The sequence below is a fragment of the Manacus candei genome, unplaced genomic scaffold, assembly GCF_025592945.1.
Source record: "Manacus candei isolate 608988 ecotype Guabito, Panama unplaced genomic scaffold, ASM2559294v1 h1tg000018l, whole genome shotgun sequence".
Classification (NCBI taxonomy): domain Eukaryota; kingdom Metazoa; phylum Chordata; class Aves; order Passeriformes; family Pipridae; genus Manacus; species Manacus candei.
The window spans coordinates 15,857,946-15,880,845 of record NW_026138066.1 but is presented as its reverse complement, the minus strand read 5'-3'; the positions used below and the strand labels follow the sequence as shown (position 1 = coordinate 15,880,845).

The window sequence follows — 22,900 nt, the reverse complement described above, 5'->3', positions numbered from 1 at the left end:
AATAGTGAAGAGCAAATTTCCTGACTTAGCATGACCCTGACTCACAAAGAGGTTGCTTGAGGACCCTGAAATCCTCCCAAAACGCAACAGCAAACATCAGCCAAAAGAGGAGGCATATTGTGTCAGATCCTTGGCAAACAGCTTCCTCTAGATGCTCTGGAGAGTAAGCACCACCTGTCTGTCTTGTCTGTCTCAGATCTCCATTGTTTTCTCTGTCCCCAGGTCCAAATGTTTGGCAGACTACCATGTCAAAGGTAAAAGGAAGAGTTCTGCTGGTGCCAGGCTCTGAACACCAGTGGAAAACTAGAAAATTTGAATTGCAAAACTAACCAGCTACCAGTGAACTGATGCAGCTCCCTGTAAACTTGATTTGCTTACCTTCTCCCTGGCACCAATGGCTGTTAGCATGATCCTTAAAATCAGATGACCAGAGGTACTATGGCTTCAGGGTTTGTTTGTGGAGCAAGCCAAAGCAATTGCTCTGCCTAGAGAAAAGAAAATATATTAGACAGAAGAAGAATTAGTTGAAGAAGAGTTAGAGGTTTAAACATGGTAGTGAATCCAGCCTACCTGGTAACAAAGAGAGCTAAGCTTAGGAAGCATTGCTTGCATTAGGGCCCCAGCTTGTGGCCATGATCTCATGTTCCAGACTAACTGTTGGCTTAGCTCTGGCATTTGACTTTGTTTCTGCCTGTCTGGGAAAAGCTAAGGATGCATAAATACACTGAAGTCATGGGACTTGCATATTGCCCTTGGTACACCACATATGGAGGGAATGTGGGACAAAGCCACAGGGAAGGCAGATGGGATGAGTTTTACTGACATAGAAAATCAGGAGGGATGAGGACATGGAGAATGTCTTTGTTTCATTCAGGAAAACTTAGGTAGCTACTTAGGTCTCTGGTTATCCAGAGACTAGATGGAGATGCTCCATGGTGCTTAAGCAGCCTCTTTCCCTGGCTGTCCATATTCACTCAGCTTCCATCATCTTCCTCTTTAAGGGCTTTGCAGGAAAACAAAGAAAAAAAACCCTAAAACAATGAGAAAAAAAAAAATCCCAACCAAATGAATGCTCTGATGCCATTGTTCAGCTCTGCCTACAGTCCTTCCTGTAAATAAATCTTCCCCCACCTTGGGCTAGCTCCAGAGCTGGCCCAGACTTGCGGATACCCAAAAGCTTCCTGCAGACTGCTGTGACCCAGACCCCTGCCCTCCTAAGATAAGACACTGGCGTGTTATTAACAGAAAGTTATTACAGATGACCACAGCAGCAACACAATGGTATAAAAAGTATGACATGAATAGTTTGGTTTGTGGAAGGCCAAAGTGAGCTACAAATAAAGCCCACTGCAAACTGTCCACCATCTCTTTCAGTGTACTGCTACAAGTACGTTGTATCATCAGAAGTGGCTGGGCCAACTGGTGGCTGCTTCCTCTTAGTTGCTGCCTGTGCTGCAATCTTTTTGCTGTGCAAATAAAACTATCAGAGCACCTGATGTTTTTACAGGACACAACTCTGGACACGTTTGTTAACAACAAATCACTTCATCAGGCTGGACTGCTTCTGTCTAATTTTTACCCCATGGCAAGGTTCAGTCATGCTGGATGATTGTCACAAGATATTGCTGTGACCTCAGGAGCCCAAGGATCATTACTGAAGAGATATATGAGAGCAAAGTCCCACCAGCTCAAGGAGACTTCAACGGTTCAAAAAAAGGGCTTGAAAAGACATACTCTGTAGTTTTAACAGCAAAACAAGTGTCCAAACAATACACCAAGAGAAGCACAAACCATCTGACTGTGCATCTTTCCAGTCTTCATTCATGCTATAAAAAATACTCTCATGTCTGACTGTGCATGAACACAAGCAGTCAGCTAAAGCCAAGCATACTTTAATGACACACATGGACAATAGACAAAATCAAAAATGAGCTCAGAGATAAGAGTTTTCAACATCCCAGTCTCACCATCAAGGGGACCTCTCACGCCAGAAAAACTGAATCCGCAGTGGCACAAAGGTCAAATTAATACAGCTTTTCCTCATTTCATCACCCCACCTCCACTCTGAAGAATAGTTGCACATCACAAATTCCCCTATCTTGTATCTACCACTGCTAGAAGGTACTTGATGCCTTCATCTCTGCCTGCTGCTGCTCTTTCCTGCTCCTAATGTAATGCAGCTGCCAAGGCAGTGAGGAAAGATAATCCTGTGAAGAGAACATCTAATGCTTTCAGGACACATGACATATAATATGTGATTGTTGTTATGTTAAGATATTATTCTTCAACTGCAAAAGATGTCTTGTTATTCTGAAATTGGATTCCAGCTGAAGGCACAACAGCATAATTGAATTGTCTCTCCCTTACCTAGCCAGAGCTCTCAGCCTCAATTTTACCTTAGCTCCTAGCTAATGCACCAGCTACGTTTTGGTAATGAGTTGCTCCCACAGCCTCTGGGCAACCACAAATTGATCCTGATGTGCAAAAACCCTGACTATTCATACTGAGTTGTTGGGATACTTTTTACAAATCAACAGCGCTCTGAATTAATCCATCTTCCCTTCAGTCCTTTCACTGCAGCAAACTGGAGCAGCTGGCCTTGTCACCTGTACCAGCTGGAAAAGAGAGAATGAACAGCTGGGTGCTGAACCACAGGCTTGCCTTCTTTTGAGTTTAACCTTTGTATCTGTGAGGAATCATGAGCTGAGGGCTTGATAATGCGCAGGTAGCTCCTCTCTGTCTTCCCCTTCTATCTGTCCTTGTGCAGCTCCATTTCTTTGTTATTAATTGGCTCAAACAAGATTTCCCCTGAGATACAGGCAGTTGTATCATCAGCCAGTAATCCCCTAATTCCCTTGGACACGCAGGAGTCCCTTGTGTGTTACTCTATAACTGTATTTTGCAAGTGTTGCACTCCTCCATGATATGCCAAATCGATGTTATGTTATGATCAAAGACGTCCTTGTCCTCGGAGCGAATTCCAGCACAGTTATGGTAGTTGGTTGCACAGGATACCGTAGATTTGAGCAGCAAAAATTCTTGACATACCACCATCTAAAGCAAAAAGCCTTTGGAAATTAAACTTTTTTTCTCTAGGGGGACAGACTTTGCTGAAATAATCAGCACAAAGCATGTTCTGAAAGTCTAAGTGGTTCCCCTAGACTTTCACAAGAGGGATGGCAGCTATCACTGGTATCAGAGCTTTCTTATGTCATGCTAGAAGTCTATACAATCATAACTAATTATTTGTAGTTAAATAAGAAATACTGGATTTCTGGTTTTAACATTCCAGCCAGTGTTAATGGGAAGCAAGGACTTCACCTCTCTTTTTTCACCTAAGTATCTGGGAACAGCCAGAGACCATCTTTGGAAGGTTTGAACTAGAGATCTTTAAGATCCTTTCCGACTCAAACCATTCCATGATTCTATGATTATATCCTTCTTACCTGCCTCAGAGTGATGCTGGTCTGTGTTAGACAGTAGTGACCTCACTGAGGCCCCCATAGCTACTGAGCAAAATCATATATGAGGAGTTAAAAAAAACCAGACCTGAGAAGATATTTGTTAAAATAGTAATCAAAGAGGCTGGAAATCCAAGTGAAAAAGTTTTCCTGTTAGATTTCTCTGAGAATATTCTCAGGCATAAGATAAAATGTCCAAGGTAGAGGTGTATCTTCATCTGTCAGCATGCTTAAAGCTGGTACTGCATCTTACATGGCATCCTGAGCTGATGTTGATAATGATTTTCCTGTTACATTACCGAGTTTTTTATTCCTTGCATGGTGGTGAATGTCTAGAGGGCACAAAACCCAACGTCCTGAATTGCACATTTTATGCACAATTTTAGGTATTATGACTGTTTTCAATGTCTCCCTCCTTGGAGAGGACCAGCAAGAGCTGCTGAAAGACCTTTGAAAATTCAGTTTCCCTAAGGGCTCCAAGAAATAATGCCCTTCCTGAGCTTAAAACACAAAAGTCCACACCTTTATACAATTTGAGGGATCATTTCTAAAAACACCGAGTGTGAGTCCTGCTTCCCAAGACTAAAAGGCATGCAAGTATCCCTGTAGCTTAACATATCTGCGGATTTCAGGCTCCTTCATGTGGCAGGTGGACACCAGCTTCTGTCTGGGTCTCAGACAGTGTGCAGCCCAACTTGGAGGGGTCACCTTCTCGTGGGAGACTGCGGATTATCCTCGTTTAAAGAACAGGTCCTGGTTTATAAGCAGCTCTCCCACCTTGGAGAGCACCTTTTAATTGCAACAAACCAACAGGTCACTAGATGGCCTCGTAACCTCAGAGATTTGGGCAGATCCGGGCCTGGGCTGAGAAATCGCCAAGTTTAAAACCCTGGCATCCCTAAGTGCTGCAGAATCATCGCCTCGGGCAACGCACGAGAGCCTTTTCAAAACGCAGCCTGAGAAATTTGAGACGCTTTGTCCCATAGGGAAACTAGAGAAACACACATTTGTCACTCTTGTTGTCAGAAGCTGCTTGTATTTCCTAAATCCTGGTAGATGGGACAGGAGATGGGGCAGAGAGTCGGTGGGAGCTGTTGGAGAGTCACAGGTGTGACTCCTATTGAGTTGTTGGGATACTCCTTGGATGGAGCCAATTAGTCAATGTAACAAAACTGGCTGTTGTAGGAAGGACAGCAAACGACCAGCGAGCAGGGATCCCAAGAACCACCTCCAGCCCCAGCCTGGCCTTACTGCACCCTCAGGAGGGGCTTGGGCTTGGCTCTGGCACTGAGCCCACCTGGGAGGGAGGTGAGCCCCTGTCTGGGTGGATCCCTCTGTGATGGTCAGCAGCTGGCAATGGGAGGGATGCAGGTGGGTTTGGTTCCTTGTCCAGCCACCAGTGAGTCGCAGCCACTGCCACATGAAAATCTGGCCACTTTGAGGCCTCAGAGGAAACACCACTGTTTGTAGGCTGTTGGGCCCTTACCTGCCACAGAGCTGTGCCCTCCTGAGGGACAGCAGTAGTATGGTGCTGTAAAGGAAGACCCCTCCCTCCTGTCCACACTGGAGAGGGTCTGGGGTGGAGGGAAGCGAAGGGATCTGTAGAGCAGCAGAAATATGAACGGAACTGATGGAGCATGTGGAAAAGGAACGTGCAGAGGGGTAAACAAAAGGTCCAGCTTGTCTGAGTCGGCACTGGATGCTCTTTCAGTGGCCGATGCCCGCAGTAGCTGTTGCTGCCTCAGAGACGCTGGAGAGCTCTGGCTGAGCCACACCGGATTGACAGCGGCCTTGACCTGACGTGCAAAAGGGAAAAGAAACCCACATCATTTTCCCTGCTGTCAAATCCAGACATGTGTTATCACTCCCTTTCCCGAGTGGATTTTTATACACATTTTTAAACACAGAGCTAGTTCGACTCTACAGCTACCTGAAAGGTTGTAGCTGGGTGAGGGATGGTCTCTTTTCCCCCAAGTCAGCAAGTCAAGAGGGCATGGTCTTAAGTTGTGCCAGGGGAGGTTTAGGTTAGATATTAGAAATTCTTTACAGAGAGGGTAATCAGACATTGGAATAGGCTGCCCAGGGAAGTAGTGGATTCTCCGTCCCTGGAGCTTTTTAAGATGAGACTGGATGTGGCACTTAGTGCCATGGTCTAGCAACCACAGCGGTAGTGGATCAAGGGTTGGACTTGATGATCTCGGAGGTCCCTTCCAACCCACCTGATTCTATGATTCTATGATTCACACTAGCACAAGCCTTTCAGAAAGGCGTTCTAAACGAAGCAGGAGCGCAGCAAGCGCACGGCGCCGACCGGGCAGCAGAGCGGGTTCAGAGTGGGGCAGGCGCTGCAGGACGGGAAGGAGAACCACCGCCGGGCACCAGCGGAGCCCTCGAGGGCGGTGCTGCCGCTTTAAGGGCGGGCGGGAGCGGGGCCTTCCCCGGCCCGGCCCCGGGGGCGGTGGCGGAGCGGCGGCGGCAGCAGGTACGTGTGGGCCGGGGCTGCCGGCGCCGGGCCCGCCCCGCTGCGGGCGGTGCGGCCCAGCACGACGGGCTCGGCGGAGGTCCCGGCCTTCCACCGCTCCGGCCGGGAGCTGCCCGTGCCCCCCGCAGAGGGGAGCCCGGCACGGGGGTGCGGGGATGGCGGCGGGGCGGCCCCGGTGTGCCCCCCTCGCTGAACCGGGCGGCCTTCGGCCCCGGGTAGGTCTGGCTTACCCCCGTGGGAAGGGGGCGGGGGTGTCGGTGCGGTTGGGCTTTGGAAGGCACTTGCTGCCTTGGGAAAAAAAAAAAGCAAAAAAAAAAAAAGCTTAAATTGCATAATAATTGGTGTTTGGTTTTGGTTTGGGATTCGTTCGTTTTTTGTTTGGGTTTTTGTTTGTTTGTTTGTTTGTTTTGTTTGGGGCTTTCGTTTTTTGTTTTGGTTTTTGTATGTGTGTTTGTTTTTTGGTTTGTTTGTTGGGGTTTTTTTCGAAGATGGGGTTTTTCCTCATAGGTTTTGCTCGGTTTTGTCCCCTTTTCCAAGTTCTACTCGCCCACTGATTTTATTCCCAGCAAGATGGGCAGGCCCTGCAGGAGTGTCACAGGGATATCCATCCTGCTATCCATTCTGGATTTTATTCCCTATAAGGTGGGGAGGCCAGAAGCATCAAATGCAGGGGATGGCCATCCTGCTATCCATACTGATTTTATTCCCAATAAGATGGGCAGACGAGGAGTGTCAAACGCAGGGATATTCATCCTGCTATCCATCCTGATTTTATTCCCAGTAAGACAGGCAGGCCAGGAGCATCAAACACAGGGATACCCATCGTGCTATCCATCCGGATTTTAATCCCAATAAGGCAGGCAGGCCGAGAGTGTCAAACACAGGGATAGCCATCCTGCTGTCCATCCTGATTTTATTCCCAATAAGGCAGGCGGGCTGGAAGTGTCAAACGCAGGGATATCTATCCTGACACTTTCCCTCTCACTAAGAGCTTGAGCCCAGTTTGGCATTTTGAGCACAGAGCTCTTGGCAGGTGTTTCGATTAATTTCAGGAAAGTAACCATCATGGCAGGCATTGCAAAATAAACACTGCGGAGCCTCAGCCCTGATAATTTGCAGCAATTCATGGGGAAAAGCCAGCATACAGCATTAGCTGACAAGATTTATCTCTCAGATTGATTGCAGTTAACATCATGCTTCCCTTAGGCAGAAGAGGATTATACTGCTCTGCCTTCAAGAAGGAAGGCATTCATTAATTACATTCATTAATTACATGGACTCTGCTGAATGGAAAAATGCAGTATGTTCAAATGTGTGTGTTTATTTCTAATAAAACCACAAAGCCTTTAGCCAGTGATTTAAACAAACACTTAATGGGAGTATCAGCCTCAACAGCAAAGTGTTAGGGGATGGAAGTTCACAGTTTAACATTTTGGCAAGTGGTCAAATTTACCAAAGCCAGTACCTAAAGCAGAGGCCAGCACACAACAAAAATACCACTAAACACATATGGACTTTTACTGAAGACACAGACAAATAAAGAGAAACAGAAGTAATGAAATACAAAGTGTTAAGACTTAGTTTCATTGGCATATTTTTCCTGTTGTCCCTTAGTCTAGCTTTTTTTTAAGGGCAACATGCACAGCTCTGGATGGTGAAGTGGTCCACGATTCTTCTCTTGTGAAAAATTGGCAGGGGTGGGCAGAATGATGGAGCTCTGCTTTCTTCTATAGCTGACAGCAACCACCTGAGACTATTGCACTGTAACACTAACTGATCCTTTAAAATACAGACTGAAATGCAACAAATTGAGAGTACTCTGATTAAGATCAGTTTTGCTATGTCCATAGGCCCTGCAGTGCCAGAGCCCTCCTGCAAAATCTGAAGATTCAATGGAAGAACTTGAAATGAGAGTAGATTGTAGGGGCGGAGGGAGGGAGATGTTAAAAGGCTACATTTAATTTTTGCCTGTATCAGCTGTCCTACTAACTGGTTGTTTCTCAATGGATATGTTCATAGTACTCTCCTGAATGGGTCTCTTGAAAGCTTCTTCCTTGAATACCCCATCTTCCAGACTTAAAAGACCCTGGGCAGGGGCAAGGCATGTGTTTGTGGTCACACAGCAGCACAGTGACCTTTCCTTCCTAAAGTCCCTGGTGGTGCAAAGCCTTGAAGAAACATCACTTACGGAGCATTTTTCTCCTCTCAGGAATTGTCATCCATCGCTGTGAAAAACAACGTCCTGTGAGTTTGTTTCAAGCTTTCTGCCTCATCATCCTGCTTCAGATAAGCTGTACTCTGAGCTCTCCTGGGGAGGGTTCGTCTCCTTGGGGAAGCATGGCCTTCCATGGCTGGAAGTGGCTCCTCCTTTTGAACAGGCAGAATTTCTTTGCCAAAGCTTGGAGTAGCAGGAGGGGAGGCTGGAAGCGCTGTTGCCATTGGAGTGCTGGCAAGTCTCTGGACCCCGAGGTGAAAGCATTTTTGGAGGAGAACACGGAGGTCACCAACAGTGGGCACCTCACACCAGAGATACGGCTGCGCCTCCTCACCCCTCGCTGCAGGTTCTGGAGAGAAAAACCCGACCTGTGGCCCTACGGGGACCCATTCTGGGCAATTTACTGGCCAGGAGGCCAAGCCCTCTCCAGGTATGCAGCACAATGCACCATAATTGATAAGTCCAGTCTGCTGCAGGCCGGGATGTCAGACCTGGCTCTGTTTGTAGTGACTCCTAGCAATGTGTATTTGCCTGTTGTGAGGGCATTATCCATACCCCTCTCTGCTTATACAAGAGCACTGCAATCTCTGCTGGTTGGCAGTGACGTTCCAGCAGCTGCTATACAGAATAGCTTACATCTCTTAAGTAGAAATCTGTTGTATGCAGTGGCTGACAATGGGGCTGAATTTGGATCCGTGGAAGGGCAGTGCAGTTGCCATCACAACCTAGTGAAATGTTAATTCTGTCACTCAGTTGTCTCTCCAAACAGGAGGATTGTATTTTGTCATAACGTGTGGGGGTTTTTTTGTAGGAGACAGACGGGAGTGTGGATGTGCATATGGTCTGGTGAGAAAAGGACGTTTGTGCTGCTGCACTTGGAGTGCTGGTTAGCCTGAATCACTCTCCTCAACTAGGATTTCAGCAGCCTTATTGTCAAGCCTTACTGTGGGTGTTTTTTAGTCACATCAGAAGCCACATTTTGGTTTTGGCTACTGACTGTCAAAATGTCTTTAATGTTCCTGATTCTCAGGAATTAGTTGGAGTTCTTTTATTCTGTAAAATCAAATCTCTCACTTTGAACATCAGAAAAAGTTCTTAATTTTTACAGCAAAGAACAAGCTGTCAGACAATCCCCACAGAGATGAAAGGGAAGGATCTGAATTGAGGCTCTACTGTTTATCTGCGACAAAGCATAAATAAGAAGGTGTTTTTGTCCAGGGAAAAGATGAGTCTTACTGTTAAATTGTGAGTTGCTTAGCCACATAGATTAACTACAGTGCTCCTGAACACTGGGTAAATAAATTAGATAAATTAATCTCTGTATTTTGTTATCATATGATACATATGCCTCATATATTTGGGTAGCAGTAATTATCTGGCAGTTCACTACTTTACTGTCTTACTGTTTAAGCACTTGTTTGATGTATAAGGAATGTCAGAGATTAGCTGCATAATCTGGAAGGTAAAAAGGGAGCATGACAACATATGGCTGCTTCTATAACTGTGCTCCTTTCACAGTTGGCATTTCCACAACATCAGGAGTCTCCTATTTCAAGCTACTCCTCTTGGTGTAACCTAAGATACCTCGTTAGCCCAGCAGGGCAGACAGCAGTCTCCAACAGCAGCTTGATGCACTGTGTGCGTGCCAGGGGATACAGCCGGGTCCAGCTGTCCTCAGTCGCTACAGTCATCAGCAGTAACTCAGGAACCACTCAGATGGAAACAAGGCATTTGCAGCATTAGGCAAGATCATGGTCTACACAAATTACTAGTGGAAAGTCATGGCAAATCCAAGCAGAGTCACTAAATAGGAGAAACAGAGTACTTCTGTGGAGACCTCACCCCAGTATTCCACCCTTGGTTGGTAAACCAAGCCCTGTTGGTAAACTAGGGGCTGTCCTCAGTGACAGGACCCGAGGGAATGGCCTGAAATTGTGTCAGAGGAGGTTTAGGTTGGATATTAGAGATTCATCATCCAGAAGGTGGTTGGGTTCTCCAGGGAAGTGGTCACAGCACCAAGCCTGACAGCGTTCAAGAAAGTGTTTGGACGATACTCTCGGGCACACGGTGTGGCTCTTGGGGATGATCCTGTGCAGGGCTAAGAGTTGGACTCAATGATCCTTGTGGGTCCCTTCCAACTCAGCATATTCTGTGATTCTGTGAATGATGTCCTCAGTGGAATATTGCCAAACAGCTGAGCTGCTGAGCCTCTACACAAGTGTCCTGCACTTAACACTCTTATTGGGCCTCTTTGTGCCATTCCTGCTGGTGCTACCAGGCCCAGACATTTCCATTCATCCATTCCCTGTTTACACCAGTCTTAACATTTCCATTACAGTTCTCTGCATTGAAATACCCCTGCAAAAGCTGTGCTTACCAGTAGCCCCATGTGAAGACTCAGCCATTGCTCTCCCTGCCAGAATATAACACAAATGTAGTATCCAGTTTCTATTTCAACAGAAGTTATGGAAATTGGTAGTAAATTTATGGTAGCTTTGCAGTAATTCATTTCACCCAGGGCTCTTTTCTCTGACACTGAGGGCCTTCCCCTTCACAGCCAATTGAATGTCAAGGCAGTTGTTAAAGTTCTGAATCTTCTGTAATGGCCATATGATTCACAGTGTTTAACAATAACTGCTGCTTGCCTTCTGTCAGTTCCCCACTTCCAGCCTAGAGGTTTTACAGGATTCCTTTTGGCATGTGTCAGCAATTAGCTGAAGATACTCCTTCTGCTCACCACAGCTCTGTTCTTTTTCTCAGTGCGACTCAGGAACAACAGAACAACACTAAGCAGTCTTGAAGTGTTTGCATGTGTCTGCATGGCTCAGGAAAAGAAAGAGGAGAAATTCCTCTTCTTCCAAGCAGTTGCATAAGCAGCACTTCAGGGCGATGGGCAGGCAAAATATTCACTGTGAATACATCATGTTTCTTCAGGCAGATTGTTTTTAATTTCTACAGATCCTTACTTTCCTATTTCTGATACATTCTGATTCATTGTAGTCACCTTGCAGTTTGTGTCTATTTAACAGAGAAGCTCATCTGTCACAGAAGGAGCTGATTAAAATAAAATGTTGCTTACTTGGCTGGATTTCTTTTCATTTGGAGGGTGGGGAACAAGTAAGGAAGAAAGATTTTCTTGATTTTCATATCAGCAGAGCTGCACATGTGGGATAGTGTTATTAAGGTATCACACTTCATTACATGTATAAGAACTCTTAGTGTAACACAAACTTGAGACATTTGCATCATCTTGTTCACTGCTTTAACAGCTTTTCTTTTTCAGGTACATTTTAGATAATCCCCGCGTCGTTAAGGGACGATCGGTTTTGGATCTTGGAAGTGGATGTGGAGCAACAGCAATAGCTGCTGTGATGAGTGGGGCATCCCAAGTCCTTGCTAATGACATTGACCCTAGTAAGGGCTTTTTTCTTTTCATCTCTGTGTAAAGATACTTATTAATTTTTAAAGCACCTTTAACAAGGACTTTTCTTTACTCCATTTGGGAGAAATTCAAGTTCCAAACAGAGTTCTAAGAATGCTAAAAAGAGGAATGGATTTTGCCAGTATTAGAGGCTGGGTTGTACCAGCCTCTCTTGGACCAGTATATCTCTATAACACCTTAGAATGAACAAACAGCAAAGTTTCTGTCAAGTGTTGCCTGTACACCATCATGGCTGCTTTGGAAGAGAACTCCAAGTGCAAACAGCAAGTTGGCTTCTCTACAGGACTGTAGCATTTTCCTGTACTTTGATGTTAGGACCTAGATTTTGCCTTTTCCCTCCAGACTTTTCCATAATTCACTTATGAATTCAGTTTATTCATAATGTACTTACTCATTGTTTAGGGAAGAAGTATATCCATAGATTAAGGCAGTAAGATATCCTAATTCAGTTCCATGATTGTTTTCCACTGGTATCCATTCCAGGAATAGTTCTTCCCTGTGTCATGGTGTAATGGGAATAAAATTTCATCACTCTATGCCAGATTTTAACCCATCACGAAAACTGTGGAAGTCCCTAGATAGGATAAACAAAAATATTTAAGAGATGAAATTGAAACCTGTCAAGGAAATTTGTAAGGGAGCTGAGTGGCAGAATCCTAAAATGTAACTTTCATTTTGCTTTGACTTTTCTTCAGTTGCAGGAGTGGCAATGATCCTGAACTGTGAACTGAACCACCTGAATCCCTTCCCCATCACCATTAAGAACATCATTAATTCAGAGGCTGGCAACTGGGACCTCATTGTTTTAGGAGATATGTTTTATGATGAACAACTTGCTGATGGTCTGCATCACTGGCTGAGGAAGTGCATCAGGATACAGCAAACTGAAGTGCTGATTGGTGACCCTGGCAGGCATCAGTTTTTAAGCCACAGCATTCACAGTCACTTGCACAAAGTTATAGAATATTCACTTCCCGAGTACACTAGACAAGAAAACCATGGATTAACATCAAGTATCGTCTGGAGTTATCAGCCCTCAAATGGCTCAGAAGACTCTTGAAGTTGGCTTTGTAAGGAATTTTGTCTTGCTTGGTTGGCTTTTTAGTGAGTATGTAAAAAGAAAATGGGAATTAAACACAGTACATTATTTGTTGATGTAAAGCAGATTCCTGTACCTTCACTGAACTGATCTGTCATACTCACTGAGGCTTTTGCTCCATTTGAGGTAAAAGCTACATGCAAACTGTCTTCAGAGGGGCCTGCACTGAAGTGCAGACCCACAGATGAATCACACATAAGAGTTTGCATGCTTGATGTTTTTCATGTATATTTGTGTCTTGCTCTCTAACAGTACTGTGAAATGTTTTAAATGTCCAGTACACTGCTGTGGGGAGAGGGCCATGGCTGACAGACTACTGCACTGCTTTCACAGACTTTTGCATCTTATTTATAGAGAAATTATCAGTGTCCTTCGTAAAATTCTAATTCATAAGAGATTAATAGCTCTTAATATGCTCAAAGTGCCTTGCTCCTTTTCTGGATATCTCTTCTGAATGTCAGAGTAACTAATTTAAATCTCCCTTTTTGCCTCTATAATAAAAGCTTACTCTTCCTTCAAACTGCCTGAGTGATTATGTAGGAGTTGCACACAAACCTAAAATAGCTTCTTGACTGGTAGCCAGTGTAGAAGTTTTTAGTAAGTGGAAAGTACCTAAATAGTACTAGCTATGGGGTAACTTGATCATCTAGAGAGTAGGGTGAAATTACCTACCTATCTGAACTTTGCAAGGGTAAACCAGGCAAACTATCACCTTGGGAAGCTACTGAGTGATGAAGAAATCTTTCCTTGTGTGACAAACAGAATATAACTAAATAAAAACAGGGAATAAAAGTCTGATATAATTATTTTGCTCTTCTCTTGAGGAGATACTGGACAACAAGCTCTAGAATTATTCTCAGTTACATCTGCCAAGAAAGAACTGTCTGCAGGGTCAAAAAAATATTGTTCCACAGGTAAGAGGCTGTAACTGCAGCCATTTGAAGAAACCACCACTGTTTTCAGAGCAGTCTTGCAAGAACTGTCCCCTTTAGCAGTCAATTACTGAATAACCATCAATGGGGAACTAATACCTGCACAACCAACACAATGCACTTACAACTATTCAAATACCAGGTTATGTGGTAGAAGCTTATAAGTGTGAACAAGTATGTGGTAATCACTCAGAAAACCATGGTATTTATGAAGCAGGAGGCTTAAGAGCACAGTCAGATGTACATGGTTATGTAATTTAACAAGTTTCCAGAACCACCCAAACAGATGTCTTACAAACTTTTATCACCTGAACAGCATTCTGCAGTGCTCACCCAACATTTTGCAACAATAACAATATCCAAACAATACAGAAATAGGAAGTGGTAAGCACATACATGATGTTCTTCTCCCACTTCACCCAATGCTTGCCAGCATTTGTTGAAAATTACTGTGATTTAACCTGAATCAAAAAATACTCCAGTAGAGTTATGCAATTAAGAAACATGTAAAAGTTCTACTGGGGAAGGATTTAAAGTGACTTACATTAAACTTTCAAACCTAAAAATGTGGTGTTAACTCGTTGCCCTGCTGTGCAGATTTTTTAAGCACTGAGTTACACATTTAGAAGAGGCTGTAGGGGAAGATGGTAAATCTACACACCCATTTAAGGACACACTATAGGCTGCATTTGCCTTCGACATAACAACATGACAAATCCAAAGTTACATTAGCAAGGGGGAAAAGGACAACTTTGCCAGTGAGGTTAGCAGTAGTATTGTCCCACAGACAATTTTTTTAAGTGTCCTGTGCTATTACAGAGTTTGGTGGTCTTCCACCTCTCGCTGCTGTACATAAGCTTAATTTGTAACTTTCTTTCTGGATGTAGCACTTGGGAGTCTGGTGGCCACCACTTTGTAATGTAACATGAATTGTTACGTGCCAGCAATAGTGAGGGAACTGGACTTGTTCAGCTTGGAAAAGACAGGGCTTCAAGGAACATCTGAGCAGCCTGACCACACCTATGAGGAGGCCATCAGGATGACAGGATGACAGCCAGGCTCTACCAGTGAGAGGAAGGGTGTTGACACAAAATAGGGTCAAACAGGACAGAAGGAAAAAAATTTTCAGCATTAATACAGTCAAGCAGTGGAACAAGTTGCCTCAAAGGGTTGTGAAGGGTTCTAAACCCTCAAAGGGTTCTAAATAGATTTGCTCTTTCATGAACCATATAATCACAAGAAGGAGATCCTTGTCAGACATCATAATATCCTTTAATATTGGCTGCAACATGTATCTTCCATGCAATTTGACTTGAACTTTGAATAGATTAGTAGAAGACTGGTTTATTTCTGCAACACTTAAAATAAGTGTGGCTATGACAGGTGTTAAATTTTAAAGTAAACATATTCATCATAGTTGCCTAAACTCATAAGTTTCCAAATGTCCTCAGATTCATCTAAGACTACCCTAGCTAAACCCTTCTACTTCCACATACAGAGTATCAACCTAGTGTGCTCCATGCCCTGTACAATGCTAAAATTGCTAGCATTTTAAGAAGTTTAATGCAGAAATCATAGAATTCTCATGAGAGATTATGCTGGTTCAAGAAAGCCAATGAACATGACTTGTAACTGTTATGAGACCGCAGCTCCATCATGTAATAAACTCATTCTACAATTCAAAAATTTTTTCTTTAATATGACTATAATTAAACAATACATTTATTGTTATTTTCAGCTTCTGGGGGGCCCTGGATATATAATAAACCGCATACAGCAGAACACATACTCTACTGAACTCTACCATCCTGAGATTTATATACTGAGACACAAAATTTGGTCCTATTTCACTCACAGCTATGCTTATGAGTACCAATGTTTTGTTCCCTAAAAGGATTTTCATGTAGAAACATAGGCAAAAGCCAGAGTAAATTAAGTATTTGCCCATATACAAAACTCTTTTACTGGTCATAGCTACTACTCTGAAATTTGTAAAGTCACCATAACAATTCCAAAGCAAGTTTATGTTCACACATTTACAGACTGTAGCTTTGGATACATAAAAAGCCAGCAAGTATTTGATGGTAAGTAAAACCAGAAATCTGCAGCATCATTAACATCAGAAGAAAGGTACCTACATTTTTCATTCCAGATCTAGTAGAAGTACATGGTGAAAGGAGATTGTTTGTTACTACTAAAAATACATTTTGTATTGCTCTTAATGCCACCTCCATTCATTCACCTGTTCTGTCTGATGACTTTTGTCAGATTTAACTGCCAACTTTACAGACACTTCTGTGTGAGTGTCAATGATGTGTTTAGGCTTGGTACTTTTAGTTGCAAGTACCTTCCCAGCCTACAAACTCAGAGTTACTTAAAGTGGGTCTGTACATGTAGCTAAGTTGCTAAAGGATGCCAAGGAGCAGTCAAGCCTCATACTTCAAGGAGGCTGAGCTATGGCTCAGTGTAGTGTTAATTACAGTTTAACTTTCCTCTTAATGAAGTATCATCAGCGATGCAAAGAGAGACAGGGCTCCAAGCAGAGACAATGGGGAAGCCCAGACTCACAGGCAAGGACTGGAATAGCAACAGAGACCTCCAGTGGGAACCAGGAGGGACACAATCTGGTGGTACAAAAGTCACCAGCTGGTTCTCCAAGGTGCTTGCTTGCTGAAAGGGCTCTCCCATCTGTAAACTTGACACTCATTTGTACAGGATAAATAATCAGTAAACAGTCCATGTGACTTGCTTGATTTTGTTTGATATGATGAGCTCCTCTAAAACATCTCGGGAACGATCTGCAAAAGAACGAAGGACTTTCTTGTTATTGATTCAGAACATATACAGGTGGTGTTCAGAAATAAGCTACACAACACAGCAAAATAATTTAATTATACACCTGCATTTATGCTTATTTTGCTCTTACAATATCACACTTCAGAGACACCTGTAGTAATCCAAAACAACTTGGTTCTTTCTCCAATCACCTAACTATAAAGCATCACCAACCAACAGGACTTAAAAAACCCACGGGCTATCCTACTCCATTCCACTGTTTCTTGAATGGGTGCTATTCCATGCTTTTGGAATAGAGTAGGGATTTGAGATGCTAACATTTTTCTGAAGTCTTTGGATCTTCATCAGCATGCTGAAGGCAGAAAAAGGGACATTAAAAAAAATAAATAAATCTAATTTTCAAAACAACAACAAAAAAATCCCTCTCTGAAGGCTGCATATTTCAAAGCAAAACTCTCATCCTGCTTTGAAAAATCTCAGTGCATGATTATTTTATCTACTAAGTTATTATTTGTTTGGGATTATTTACAACGTATAGTGTGCTCTTCCAGAGAGCAAGAAGGTACTATCAGCAAGAAATTACTCTTCTCACTCCCTGCATGATTTGACCTACCTGTTATCAGTGGGCATCCATGGAACAGAAAAATGTGTATCTTCGGACAACAATTAAGGACGGCTTCCACGGCGACGTCAGTCAGGTTCACACAGCGCTCCATGTGGATCTCCTGGTATGAAAATAGCAGCAACAAAAGCCTATCACAGCACCCACATAGTTTTAGAGGCAGACCTTTCCTTTGCCCAAGCAGTTTGAGAGATCCCCACTCACACTCCTCTGTGCCCTGACCCTGTATGTGGTCTTACACGGACTGGGAAAATACCCTCAGGAAAAACAAAACAGCTTTTCTATGAAGAGTCAAAACTGAAAACTTATATCAAAGTTTTCCCAATATGCACATATCATTCAAGACAACTGAGAAAACTCTTCAATGACATTCCATGGTGTTTGAGTCCCATCACTTTTCCTATGACACACGCTCTCCTCGCAGGACCCAAACTGAATTCTGGTGTTTTCCAAAACAGGCAGGATTCATGAGTCTCTGGTGAAGTTTCTAATATCTATCTACATGGTTCCTAAAAGAAGTCTAAAAGCTTCTTCAAGACTAGACTAAAACCTTTCTCTGGAGCTGTATAACTATTACCTCTTGTTTGTGCTAGAAAAAGAAAATCACAATAAATTTACAGATTATTACCAACCTTTTTTCCTCCTCTGAATTGCTTTATATATCACTAAATATAACATAAAAGAAGAAATGCAGAAAAGAAACTATCAATATGCAAATCTTGGTAAAACGTACTTTGGGAATTCAGGGGTAAAAATAAAAAAAATAAATTGGAAAAAGACTTTCCAATAAAAAACTCTTAAGGATCTTTAAAGAGCAGAGAAATGAATGAGACCTTTTGTAATAAATGCAACTTTGTACAGAATGATGACACATAAAACAAGATCTGTACTCAGAGAAGCAATATACACAAGAGTGATATATGTATAATTTTCAGTTTGTTTTATTAAGTGAAATGTGGAATCTGCCTGTGAATGAAGTAAAAGTATTTATAAATCTACCTGCTTGTAACAGTTTGAGAATTTTAAGACTATTCTTTTTTCACTGTCTACCTGACATTACACCACTAACTATATCTGCACTTTGATGATATGAAACAGAGGTTATGAAGACTGTGACACAGACAAGGAGAAGAGTTACACAGAAGAGATTGCAGCAAATAATTTCATGTTCTCTACTAGATTTCTTTTTCTTACTGCTAGTAAAGAAGAAACTGTTTTAGAAGTTTATGCTGAGAGAACACAACTTTTTTTTTAAATTGTCATCCCACACAAAACTGTTAAATTTTGCCTTATTAAAACTGCAGAGACTGTTACATTTACCCATGCAGAGGTGCTAATTGATTTCTTCAACTTGTGAAGTTTTCCACATTACAAATTCTGCCTCTGTGTTCAACAGAATCAAGAAATAACTCCAAAGAAATCAAGAGTAAAAGTTAAGCATTCATTTGCATTTATTATATAGATCTCTCCAATGCTGTCAGTTAAAATAAGCTTGTTATAGTCAACTGAAGGAAACATTTTGAAAAGACTGAGGTTATCAAAAAACACTGGCCTGGGGCACTGCTACAGATACAGAAAATATACAGTTCACAATCAAGATCACGGCAAGTGTATACATAAACAAAGGCAAAAAAAGTCTGTCAGTAAAAACCATCCCTCAGAAGTAATGCTGATAACAATAATTTTAAAATGCAGGTATTTGTTTTTGTTCATCCACTTGTTACTAGGTTAAGTAAATTACCTTTAAATTCTTCGAACATGTTCCACTCACTAGTGCTACAACGCCATCATCTGTTACCTGGAAAAAACCACAATGGATTAAAGCTCAATTTTTCCAACACAGCTATTTGGGTGGGAAAATTATATTAATTTATTCCCTCCCTGCAATCAATGAATACACTTAACATTAGAGTATTTTCTTCCCAACTAAGCTTGTAGAGACGATTATCCAAGGGTTGGTTGGTTTGTTTGTTTTTCATTCTCTTAAACACTGTTTCATTTTCCTGCCATGTGATCCTGCCTGGCTTTCTACAGGGATGTTTCCAACTGTGTAACTGCTACTTCTGCAGCTTCCCTGTCTCATTTAACAGTGGGTACACTATTATAGTCAGAGCACAGCCCTTTTCCTTCATAAGGTTAAAGCATTTCTGCTCTAACCTAGACCAATTTTTCTCCTGTTTTCAGGACTGCAGACATTCTCAAAGGAATTGAAGGAAGTTTCTTGGGTTGGGAAAAAAAAGGTAATCACTGCAGAAAGGTAAAAAAATGTGGAAACAATTAGTTACTCAAGCAGCTTTCATCTCATTTCAAACATATACAGGGAAACTTAGCTATTTCCTACAAAGGGAGAGAGAGGTAAGGAAATAAAGAAGTAATTAAGTTTGAAGAAGTAAGAGTTAAATGATAAAGATTAAAACTACCAAATGAAATATTAAAATTCCTTTGATACCCTACTTCTAGAAAAATTGAAAGAAGATCATCTAAAATAAATAACCTAATATGTGTTTTCCAGATCTGACACTTCGTTACAAATGCTCAGTACTGGACTCACAGGCAACATAATTATTTGCCATCACCCTCAACTGAACTACACTTCCTGCAAAAAATCCTTTCCCTGGCTCATTATCTCACTGTATGTTACAATATTGCTTTTGCAGCTGATTTCCCTCTTCTCATGCTAAATACTGTTTTTAAATCCCCTTGCCTGCCATTTCTGACATTTCCAATGTCATTCTTTCAGTGTTGACTCCATAACATAACTCTGACAAGCCATTCAGAAAGCACAGTCACTCTTGAACTAGAACTCATCATGGAGTGTTTACTTTTACTAGGGGCTTATACTGTTTGACATCCTATATTATTATTATTCATGTCAGTTTGTCCTAACTGAAAGCAGACAATAATCAGTCCAAGATTCCACTTTCTTTAAATTAAGTATTTTGGATGACATTATAACTTGAAAATGAATGCACTAAATAAAGATACCAAAAAAAAAGCCCCAACCCTCCAATATCAAGTAGAGTCTAACAAAACTTTATCTTTGGTTCACAATACGTGCTGTAATACCAAAATATATATTTTTCTGGTTACCAAGATGCAAAATATACCTTTCCTTTTCCTTGAGAGGAGGAAATTGGAAGTAAACTGTGGTCCTAAATCTTGTGAAGAATAGAGCTAAAAAGATCCCCTTTCAATTTTATCATGACAATCCTAAAAAATAAACAAACAACAGTCAATTGGCCAATTGCCACCACAGTTACCTGAGTAGATGAAAAGTCCACACTGTGAAGAAACTTGCAGTTTTCTCCTAGTGCCTGCAGAGATGCATCCATGATGCCTGAACAGCTGCCCAAGTTCACTATTTGTAGGAATTGGCAGTTGAGTGCAAGAGCAAGAATTCCACTGTCAGTTATATCACAGCACCTTTTAAAAGATGCTTCTTGCAGGTAAGGGCAGGATAAGGCCAGTGCTATGACACCTGCCAAAGTAAACAGAGCAATGGAAAGAGGTACTCCTTTTTTAACATGACCACCATGCTGAGTCCAAAGGCTCTGTGACAAGTTTTGAGGAAGGAATAATTAAGATAAAGTGGAAAATATGATCCACATAGCATAGTTAAACCAGAAACTTAGCATGAGAGTAACCTGATAGCTCTCTCATAAGATAATCAGTGCTCTAGGCCTGTAATTTACACCGAAGAAGAGACTTTTAATTAGCGTTGCTGTGGCATTGGGGATTTTCTAAAGCAATATTTACCCTGGATATTTTTTGCAATTCACTCCAATCTAACAAGAAAAACACACCAGAAATAAGATCCCAGTTATCTGTGCACAGACAACATACCTTCTGAAGTGATTCCAAATCTGTTTTCCTTGCAAGAATTCAAGTTGATTTTTTTCAGCTGCTTGCAGTTGTAAAGCTGCAGTAACGCATTATCTGAAATATCACAGTCTCGGAGGTCTAGAGACTCGACAGCAGGGTGCAGTACCTGTAATGAAAACCTGCCATTGCAGTCACACTCTGCTATGCCATCAAACATGCACATTTTAATCTAAAAAACTTGTAATATAAGACACCACACAGAACTTTTCACTAGAGGATGGGGTTACCAGTCCTCTGGGGAAAATATGGTCTATTTGCTGCAATAGTTCATGTCCTACAGCATGAATGGTCAGCTTCTGTGACATACAGAGCAGGAACACATTAATATTGATACTTAAACAGTGTAAATAATATCTTGATGGTACAATTGCTACCAGCAGTGCTTCTACCAGCACAGATATGTTTACCAGGGACAATACCCTCATATTTACTAGCACAACTTTGGTGGCAGAAATCTGCGGTGCAAGAAAACACTGATTATCATCAGAACTTAAACCTCTGGAACAGATAACAGTGATATTTGAAAGATATCCCAGAGTATTTTTCTCACCTGCAGACACACTCTTTTGCTCATAAACAACCAATCTCATTATCATACCATGAGGAGGTACCAAATCCTCATTAAATAGGCTCTTTTACTCTCACAAGACCATAGGACGGAGTTTTTGTGACATCTTCCCCAAGAGGACATTAATGAAAAGTTAGACCCAAAGCAATGGAAGGCCTCAGATTTTAGTAATGATAGCCATATACTCCCTTCAGCTTGTTATTCCCTTCCTTAACTCCCAAGGACAAAAGCATAAATTTCCATACACAAGCATAGCTGACAGGCTTGTTAAAGGCCTATTCCTTCCTCAGGTTCACTATAACACAGTACCATAAAGATATTACAAGGAATACTGGTCTTCTGTTTCACAAATATAAGATGCTAATATATTTACTAACAAGGTCAAATAAACAAAAACTTCTAGCAGATTCCAACTGCAACCTTTCAGCAAAATGAATGGCAGACCTCAGACAGCTCTGACAGCTTTTCCTCCCCAAATGCTATAAGCCTTTATGTGTCTCTTTATGGCATAAAACTGCCAACATGCTCCACAAGATACTTGTGAGCAGTTTTCACAAGATAACATTCAGTCCTTATTTCACTCATATTTCTGAATTCATATCTGAGGAACTAAAGCAGACAAATACAGCTTAAAGCCAAAGTGATCATCAAAATTTTTTCAAGATGCTTTCCTTGACTGTTGGCTTTCTTTCACAGTTCTGAATTCTCTAAGATACAACAAAAAACACCAAACTGCTGATTTTGAAGCCACATGAGAATTTTTATGAGGAAAAAGAACTATTAGATGCAGGGAAGTCTAAATGAGAAGCAAAGGGCAGAGTATCAAAAAAATGGAACATTATAAAGATAAAATTTTTTGTTTGTACGTTTTCCACAGTACTTCTGCTTCTGCCTCCAGTCTTGGCTTCACTATCCTGGCTCTGAGAAATTGATAATAATTGTCTCTTCTGAGTTACAAGTCAAAGCAGGAATGAACAGGGAGTCATTCATTCTCTACTTCACCAAAGCCAACCTTTAGCTTTCCTCAATTTTCACACCTCCCTTTGAGGCTGAGTAAGATAACAGTAGATAGATAGGAAACAGATGTGCCCCTGAATTTACAGCTGAAGGAAAGTCATTAACTGGTTTCATTTTGAAACACTGGCACACATCAGTAAGCAGAAAAGATGAGAGAATTTGAACTAGCCTTAGCATCATCATATTTCAAAGAATCAAAATTTATATAAATTATATGGGGATTGTGTGCTTAACGTCAATAGAACCTAACAATTCTAACAAGTTCCTGAAATCCTTTCATTACTAAATTATGCATAAGCTTCTTGAAACATACTGCATTCAGGAACAGAGACTGATGTGAAATACAGATTATTTTCCCATACTAAGAAGGGATACTATATGTCA

At 41.8% G+C, this 22,900-nt stretch overlaps 2 protein-coding genes across 11 annotated transcripts in view; one reads left to right on the top strand and one right to left on the bottom strand.

Moving 5' to 3' along the window:
- The first annotated feature begins 8,258 nt into the window (after positions 1-8,258).
- On the top strand, positions 8,259-13,219 carry ETFBKMT (electron transfer flavoprotein subunit beta lysine methyltransferase). Its single transcript, XM_051784558.1, has 3 exons — positions 8,259-8,588; positions 11,442-11,572; positions 12,296-13,219. Exons 1-3 carry the CDS (start codon positions 8,281-8,283, stop codon positions 12,658-12,660), a joined length of 804 nt encoding a protein of 267 aa, XP_051640518.1. The 5' UTR covers positions 8,259-8,280; the 3' UTR covers positions 12,661-13,219.
- Positions 8,437-22,900, bottom strand: part of AMN1 (antagonist of mitotic exit network 1 homolog) — a 28,385-nt gene continuing 13,921 nt past the window's right edge. For 8 of the 10 annotated variants that reach the window (XM_051784550.1, XM_051784553.1, XM_051784556.1 and 5 more), the window contains exons 3-7: positions 20,893-21,037; positions 20,310-20,527; positions 18,791-18,847; positions 17,041-17,152; positions 13,497-16,429 (exon numbers count right to left, since the gene is read on the bottom strand). In XM_051784550.1, the coding sequence (XP_051640510.1) occupies positions 16,356-16,429; positions 17,041-17,152; positions 18,791-18,847; positions 20,310-20,527; positions 20,893-21,037 (606 nt within the window). In that variant the 3' untranslated portion in view covers positions 13,497-16,355. Of the gene's footprint in view, positions 12,175-13,496; positions 16,430-17,040; positions 17,153-18,369; positions 18,848-20,309; positions 20,528-20,892; positions 21,038-22,900 lie in introns of those variants that run through there. The other 2 variants (XR_007904070.1, XR_007904071.1) reach the window with 2 other exon arrangements.

Bases quoted from the DNA above. Each gene is read 5' to 3' on its own strand.
- ETFBKMT (XM_051784558.1), top strand. From the start codon at position 8,281: ATGGCCTTCCATGGCTGGAAGTGGCTCCTCCTTTTGAACAGGCAGAAT. The intron at 8,589-11,441 runs GTATGCAGCACA...TTTCTTTTTCAG, and splicing joins GGAGGCCAAGCCCTCTCCAG to GTACATTTTAGATAATCCCC. The intron at 11,573-12,295 runs GTAAGGGCTTTT...ACTTTTCTTCAG, and splicing joins TGCTAATGACATTGACCCTA to TTGCAGGAGTGGCAATGATC.